The 8,688-nt window shown below is 51.4% G+C and overlaps 1 protein-coding gene across 1 annotated transcript; it reads left to right on the top strand.

Moving 5' to 3' along the window:
* Window positions 1-1,897, top strand: LOC125515837 (high-affinity nitrate transporter 2.1-like). The gene has a single exon (XM_048681337.2). The coding sequence runs from the start codon at window positions 134-136 to the stop codon at window positions 1,661-1,663; it is 1,530 nt and encodes a 509-aa protein (XP_048537294.1). The 5' UTR covers window positions 1-133; the 3' UTR covers window positions 1,664-1,897.
* Window positions 1,898-8,688: the final 6,791 nt, after the last annotated feature.

Here is an 8,688-nt window from a genome sequence, read left to right as displayed (position 1 = left end):
CAAGCGTTACAACCTTGATAGCTAGAGCCACCTTTGTAGTCAGCTACCTCTGGCCTCCCCTAGTCCACAGTTCAGCTCAGCTCCAAGGAGCAAGCAAAGCGGAAGCCCTCTTCCAGCCTCAACACAAGAAGATATGGAAACGGAGGTCGGCTCCCCGGCCACCGCCACCGCGGCGCCCATCAACTTCTCGCTGCCAGTGGACTCTGAGCACAAGGCCAAGTCCATCAAGATCTTCTCCTTCGGCAACCCACACATGCGTGCCTTCCATCTCGGATGGATGTCCTTCTTCACCTGCGTTGTCTCCACCTTCGCCGCTGCGCCGCTCATCCCCATCATCCGCGACAACCTCAACCTCACCAAGGCCGACATTGGCAACGCCGGGGTCGCCTCCGTCTCCGGCGCCATCTTTTCAAGGCTAGCCATGGGCGCCATCTGCGACCTTCTCGGCCCGCGTTATGGCTGTGCCTTCCTCGTCATGCTCTCCGCACCAGCGGTGTTCTGCATGTCAGTCATCGATGGTCCTGGAGGATACATCACTATCCGGTTCCTTATTGGTGTCTCTCTTGCCACCTTTGTGTCATGTCAGTACTGGATTAGTACCATGTTCAATAGTAAGATCATCGGGACGGTCGGTGGCTTGACGGCGGGGTGGGGTGACATGGGCGGCGGTGCCACACAGCTCATCATGCCTCTCGTCTTTGACGGCATCTTGGCATGTGGTGCAACACGCTTCACAGCATGGCGCATTGCATATTTCGTGCCAGGAATGATGTTGGTGGTGATGGGCTTGCTTGTGCTCACCATGGGGCAAGACCTTCCGGATGGCAACTTGAGGAGCCTGCAGAAGAATGGAAACATGAACAAGGATAAGTTCTCCAATGTTCTGTGTGGCGCCGTCACCAACTACCGTACATGGATCTTCGTCTTCATCTATGGCTACTGCATGGGCGTCGAGCTCACCACCAACAACGTGATAGCCGAGTACTACTACGACAGCTTCCACCTCGACCTCCGTGCTGCCGGCACCATCGCTGCTAGCTTTGGCTTGGCCAATATCTTCGCACGACCAATGGGAGGCTACCTCTCCGACCTTGGTGCCCGCTACTTCGGCATGCGTGCCCGTCTCTGGAACATCTGGATCCTCCAAACAGCTGGTGGAGTCTTCTGCATTTGTCTTGGCCGTGCATCAAGTCTGCCCACCTCCGTCACTTGCATGGTCCTCTACTCCATCTGCGTCGAGGCTGCATGTGGTGCGGTCTACGGTGTCATCCCTTTCGTCTCCCGACGCTCCCTCGGCCTCATCTCTGGCATGAGCGGCGCAGGCGGTAATGTCGGTGGTGGGCTGACACAGTTCCTCTTCTTTACGTCATCACAGTACACCACCGGCAAAGGACTGCAGTACATGGGTATTATGATCATGGTGTGCACACTCCCCATCACGCTTGTGCACTTCCCGCAGTGGGGATCTATGCTCCTTCCTCCCAGCGCCGACGCCACCGAGGAGGACTACTACGGTGCTGAGTGGACAGAGGGGGAGAAGAGCAAGGGCCTCCACCTTGCCGGCCTCAAGTTCGCCGAGAACAGTGTCTCAGAGCGCGGCAAACGCAATGCCATCCTGGCAGTACCTTGCAGCCCACCTAACAACACGCCCCAGCACGTATAAGCCTTCACTCCTTTTACCTTAGTGTATACCACACGTATACATAGTATATATGTGTATGTACATGCCCCTGGGATCGAGGTGGTGCACCCCATCAGGACGTTGTGGTATGCTTCATACCCACATCGCGTGACTTTTTGGGTGCCTATCCAAAATCCCATTGGAGGAGGCCTTAGTCTGCAATAGGGGCTTTGTAATATGTTATGAGAAGAGTTCATATGTGAACATTCATCGTTCTTGCGTACTGTGTCTCCTTAATTTTCATTGCACTTGTGTGCGCTTGTGCTGATTGAGTCTTGCAACTTGGACTGCTATTTTTCCTTGTCCGATATAGCGGCTTTGGCAACCGACGGTGACTTTAGAGTATTATATCAATTATATACAATATCACATGTCTGTATGTCACACACCAAATGCTAGAGAGCCGCTACTCGTTAACTAACACATTGGTCAATGAGGTTGCTGGTCCCCTAAACTTGTTTACTCCAGCTAGCTAGTAAAGCCACCTGCCGAAATAGAATACACCTTCTGTCACTAGCTAGACAGCTCTTGGTACTTTATGTAGTAATGGTTAGACTTCAGTTGCATGGCAATGCCACTTTAACGCGGTGTTATTAGATAAAAAGAATCGAACACGGAGTTTACACGGAGAGATCCATAATATATCCCACTGAATTTGTTGGTGCTTCCAAACTAGCTAGTACTAAATTACTCCAATATTGGATCAGTGTGTAACTGTAAGCTCTGCTCCACAATATTTGGGCCTCGAATTGGAGTGAGAGTACATAGTCTACATATATGTCTCTTTCTGTAAATTGTTGCTTGTTGCTATTAAGAGAGATGAACTCTCATCAGCCGTTCCATTTCCATGCACGTGCAGTGATCTTGTTTTCTAGGCTCCACCTCCTTGTACTTACTTCACCAAAAGCCCAAAGTATATAACAATTGAAACATTTTACTCCCGCTAGCTCCACAAGTCTCTATCTTAGAAATACAAGCGTACGGCGGTACGGTGTGGTTGCTATGGAAGCGTATGGAGAACTCAGGGCATCTTCAGCCGTTCGGCCCCCAGGTCAAATAAATAGAGCGGCCTGGGGGCATGCCGGCGCTAGTTCGGCCCCTGGGGGCGACCTAGCTCCCAGCCACGCCCCCAAGCGCCGGCCCAGGATTGCAGAAATTTGAACTAGGTCGTTCCCGCTCACAAAAGACGCCACAAATCCGGCGATCGGACGTAGTCTGGCGTTACAAAAAACAGAGCGCCGCATGCCGCAAGTTCGCGTGCGCAACAAATCACTCGGCGGGGTCGGCTCCAGGCGTTGGCGGAGTCGGCGTGCGCGGGCTCGGCGGTGTCGGAGCTGCTTCGGTGCTGGGCTGTGTCGGCGCGGCTTCGGTGCTGCAGGGCGGCGATGTAGAGGCGTCGTTCGGGCTTGGCGTCCGTGTGGCCGTGGGCGCAGGAGCCGGCGTCGTCGGTGTCGTCGGCATTGCCGTCTGCATCTGGTTCAGGATGAGGCCGCGCTCCGCCATGTACCACGCCCTGAGCTACTCGTCGTTGCTCTGGAGCATGTCCGCCCCGCCATTCAAAAAAGCCATGTCGGTGTTCCTCTTCTTCACGGCGACGTTGGTCCGGAGCAGGTCGACGTTGGTCCGGAGCAGGTCGAGCTTGATGGCGCTGTTCGTCATCAGCGACGACCACCGCGCCTCGGTCTTCTCTTCACGTAGGACGGCCCGGGCATGGGCGTCGGCGATGCAATGCTCGATGGACTCTTGCACTCGCGTGGTTGTTGCATCGGCGTTTTTCCCCTTCTTTGCCAATTTGTGGCCGTCCGGCCGCCCCTCTGACGCGGCCGGAGTCGTCGCGTCCGGCTTGTATGTCTCCTTGGCCTTGTCGAGGGCACGTCGGACTTCCGCCCACTTCTCGCACTTGTCAATGCGCTTGTAGACGTGGAGGTGCTTGAAGTCGGCGTCTTGGTTGTCGCGCCGATACATGGTGAACATACGCAGCAGCTGCGCGGAGGAACAAACAGTTGGCGGGCGGCGGGCGTAGACGACGAAGAGATGCGGGCGAACGGCGTGCGTACCTGATCCTCAACGCTGGCGCCGCTCTCCGGGCGAGCCGCGACCTCCTCGACGATTCCATGTCATTTGTTGCACGCCAACTGGATACGCCCCCAATGGTTCGCCATCGTTTTGGAGCCGCGCTGCATGTAGACGCCTTTGAAGTAGGGGTCGACGAGCTTCCGCTCGTCGAACTCGGCCTTGATGCGGTCCCAGTACGTCTCCAAGCTCTGGTTCGCGCCGGTGGTCGGGTCGAGGCAGACGACTTTCCATGCTTCGGCGAGGCATTCCTCCTCCTTGGACGTCCACTTGATGCGCGGTTCGCCTGACCTAGCCGCCCGCTTCTTCTTCTTCTGGCGCCCCTTCGTCGGAACTGGAGCCGGCTCCTCCTCCTCCTCCTCCTCCTCCTCGTCGTCGTCCTCCTCCTCCTCGGGTTCCTGCGCTTCGTGCGCGTCCTCGCCGTAGACGTAGCCGAGCTCGTCCTTCATGTCGCCGCTGAGATCCACTACCTCGTCCTGGGTGGCGAACCCAGGAGACGCGGCGGCCGCGGTCGATCCTGTTGTGATGATGTCGTCCATGTCGGCTCCTGTGTCGTCGGTGTCGCCGAGGTGCGAGAAGGGCAGCGGTCCACGGCGGAGATGGGGCGTTGGTGTGGACGCGTAGGCGGGCGGCGAGTAGTTGTATGGAGGGTACTGCACGCCGATGAAGGCGGGCGAGGGTGTGCGCGTCGCGGGGTGGCCATGGGGGAAGGTCACGTTTGGGTTGAACCCACCGTGCGCGTCGCCTTGGCGTAGCCGGGCGACGACGAACCCCATGGAGATCCGACGCCTTGCTGTCCCTAGGGCACGTACTGGGCGTGGCTGACGACGGGTGGATTCATCATCCCCGCGTGGTTTACCGATGAGGAAGACGCAGCCGCGCGCGCCGCGTTGTCGCGGGCCTTCTTGGCCATCGCCCTGTTCCACCGGTCGGCGGTGACTGCGTCGCGTCGCTGAACTTCCACCCTCCACTCGGCATTCGACAGGCCCGGTGGCTTCAATGGCGGCGCCCTCGGCTTCCTCTGCTTCTGCTGGGCCACGGTGCCAGTCGCGGTTGCCGCCGCGCGCGGCATGGCGTACTTCTTCGGCGGCATGGCGGCGACTGGAAGGCGAGCGGGAGGGGGTTTGGCGGGAGAAAGGGAGGGAATGGCGGGAGGAAGGCGAGCGAGCGGGAGAGATGCGAGGCAAAAGCGTCAAGAAACGGCGGGAAAAGGCCCTCGGATCGCCGCCAGGGTGGACCCACGCGCCTTTTTCGCTTGTGCCGGCTCTCCAAGCGCCCCCCAGGGCGCCGGGTTCGGCCTGAGTCCGCCGGCACTAGTTTTGGCCCGAGCCGGCGAAAAACGGACTTCTGGAGCGCGACTGGGCTTTTTTTTGGCACCGGCGCGGCAAAAACGCCTGGGGAGGGCCTGTTGGGGGCGCGGCTGGAGATGCCCTTAATATTCTACAGCCTGAGCTCTCATTAGCTGACATCAAAATCTGCTACCTATATATCTAGGAAGTGACAGGGATGCATTTATATCTAAACAAGCCAAGTTGGTCTGTCCATGGAAAAAAAGTAAAGTTAATTTGTAAAACATGGAGAAAAACGTCAAGAGAGTCAGTGATCAAATTGAGCACTCTAATGTGACAAATACAAAACTATGCCAAGAGGCAAAGAGTTGACATGCAAGAGTTGAGACATTGGCCCCGGTCAACACAAATGGTGGTCGATACGGACCTGGCCTTTTTATTTGACGAAAGACATGACTAGATCTTAACCCCGGGGCATCTGCAGTGCACCTTTTTACTCTGCATCACATGATGTTTTGTTTCAGAAAATTCATAAAATGAGTTGTAAAATTTCAAAAATAATATCTGGGGAACAATTTGGTGTTTAGATATTAGAGCGAATTCGACCATCGGGAGTGGTTTTTTTTAATCTGGATGACAATTATCTTTTTATGCATGGGCTTCAAAAAACGCTTGTGTTTATTTATAAAATTCATAATTCAATTGCAAACTTTCACAAAAAAAACTAAATTCAATTTTGTGTATCTATATTAGAGCGAATCTGACCCCAGGGAGCACCTCAGTGGATATTTGTTTTACGGCTCACAACATTCTCTTTCTCTTGGAATATTCAAAATTAGGATGAATAGTTTTACGAAAATATATATTTAGATATTAGAGTGAATCTAACCACCGGAAACAATAGGAGTCAATTGTTTTTCGGTCTAGATAAAATTGAGTAGAAAAGTTAAAAAAGATATCTAATTGTAATTCAAATTAGTTACAAAAATTAAAAATTGTAATTTCGACACCTCAAAACTGTGAAAAACTAAAAGTTACGAGTGTAATTCTGTCATAACAAAAATGAACCTTGGAAAAATGCATAAATTCAGAAAAAAAATAGAAAGAAAAATGCGTAGCCCAAATATCAGAAATGGAATGAAGATGAAATGATATAGCCATCGCAGTGCGTGATTGATCATCCTGAAGCTCGAATGAAGGGAAAAGCAAATTGAAACGGAGACAAAAGATATGCCTCATATATGAATTAAGAAGAGAGGAAGTTTTACAAATATCCCACATGCACCCTATGACAATTAATCTCATGATACTATTTTCCCTAGGTGTTTTACAAATATCCATCACTTGCGGGCATTCTGATGTTCTTTGTCGCGCGTCTAACAACACCATGCTCGGCCACGAAGCTATGAGGGTGGGCAGCGTGAACGCCTCCTCCTGTTTCGCTCCTTCCTCCTCTCGGCCGCCTAGTTCGCCTCCTCCCTGTACTTCCTTTTTTCTGGTTATTTCTCATTACCCTATTGTTTTTTATCTCCTCGATGGAAAATACTGTATGACGGCCACGTCGTTTTCGGGTAATAAAACAACCTGTGGGGCGTTGCCCCCCGTCATTCTCAAAAAAAAAACAATTTTCCCTTGTTCGAAATGTTGGCGACCAAGATTGGCGGTGGAGCACTTTTTGTAAATGGACTAAAATTTTAACACGAAATAGAACACAAGGTCGGAAGGCTAGAAAATTTAAGCGACTGGGAATTGATAAAATTCGTCAATTTGGCATATGTAAGATTGTTTGACAACTTGCCAATGTCGGACTTAGGATTTTTTTTTTGCATCGAATGTGGGACTTAGGAGTTTGGAGCACTGATGGTCGATGCATGTACGGCCAGATCAATATATATAACCAACATTCATTTTCGCCAACGTTTGTTAATACATGCTAAGATATAGAAACTAAGTAAACAAATTAAGAGACGAAACGTGAAGCAAACCATCCTTCCTGTCGCTAACACAAATGCGCAGAGTACGGGGATTAGGCTGCTGATAATGATGCAGGTACCGTACTACACCGGCTGCAGTCTTTTTTTGACACTAATATCTGAATTATATTAACTAAGTAGAGTACAAAAGAAATAGCCAAACATAGGACAGTTGTACTTAATTTTATACAAATAATAATGTAAATTTTTTTTGAACTTGGTACAGATACATATGCTCAAGAAAATGCGAGTACCAATGTCAAGTCTGAAACTTGAACCTTGATAGGCTGGGGATAGCACTGTCTTCTAACCACCCAAGCACAGGTTAGTTCACAAATAATGTAAAATTTAGGACACGTATCTATGCCCTCAGGTAAATCCTTGTAGCCTGAATCCACCGCAGCTTGATTGGTCATCCCCCAATAGCCGGAGGAGAGAATGGTGACCCAAGATGAGCAGTAAGTGTGTCGCTCACACAAACTTATGGAGGGAAACTCCTCTTTGATGTTGCCGCAGTAGCCACCAGTCCTGTATGATGCAATCAGAGGGAAGAAGTCGAATCCAAAAAAGAAGAAAACTCTTTGCAGGCATCACGGTTAGTCACGGCAAATCCAAGAGCGGTAGTACGTAGCTGCCCTCGACAGGAAGTTTACAATACGGTCAGATCCGCATCAACCACGGTACGTGACCAATCCGTACTCTTGCCCCTGAACGGCATGGCTGATGTCAACTCTTTGGACTTGCTTACGATCTCGATGGCAGCTAATGAGAGTTCAAGCTATAGATCACCCACCTTTGAAACCAGGATATTACACTCCGTACGCTTCCGTAGCAGCCACCATACGCTTGCTGTTTAATTGCATAGGATGGAGAGACTTAAAGTGGAGCCATGTGCTTGCAGCCCTGACAAATCAAATCAAATGGGACACATCATGAATCTCCGTGTCATTTCCTTGTTTGACCATTTTTTATTCTCTTTTTCTTTCTATTGCACAATGAAAATTAGAGCCTTTAAGATAAGAAACACAAGATAGGCGAACAATAACCTAAGAGACAAGATCACCAAGTACGGAGAGGTGTGGTTCCATGCTAGTATATGCATAGAAATTCTAGCTGCGTATCGTCATCGGTAACCTAAAGTCTGACCGCATCCGTATATGTTTATCTACATTGACATCATAGTACGGTGTAATTTGTCTTGACATGTTTCCTTACCAGACAAGTATGCAATTTGAGAGGCCAGTCGCTCATTGACCAACCTGGAGTGCTCATGCTAACCAGGAGCAGATTCACTAGTAGAAAATAGGGCTTTGGTCCAGGCCGGGTCAGCCCATTAGTCCCGGTTCAGTCTAGAACCGGGACCAATGTGGGCATTGGTCCCGTTTCGTGAGCCCGGGGGGCCGGCCGGGCCACGTGGGCCATTGGTCCCGGTTCATCTGGATCTTTTGGTCCCGATTGGTGGGATGAACCGGGACCAATGGGCCTCGCTCTTGGCCGACCACCATTGGTCCCGGTTGGTGGCTTGAACCGGGACCAAAGGCTCCCCTTTAGTCCCGGCTCATGTCATCAACCGGGACCAATGAGGTGCCTATATATACCCCCTCGCGCAAGAGCAGAGCACAGTGCTCTGTTTTTTCTGGCCGAGGGGGAGAGGGCTTTGTGGTGCTCTAGC

Source organism: Triticum urartu, chromosome 6A (assembly GCF_056163025.1).
Source record: "Triticum urartu cultivar PI428250 chromosome 6A, HENAU_Tu73, whole genome shotgun sequence".
In the NCBI taxonomy this organism is placed as follows: domain Eukaryota; kingdom Viridiplantae; phylum Streptophyta; class Magnoliopsida; order Poales; family Poaceae; genus Triticum; species Triticum urartu.
Note: the sequence above shows the minus strand (reverse complement) of the source record. Positions and strands in the feature narration are given on the sequence as shown.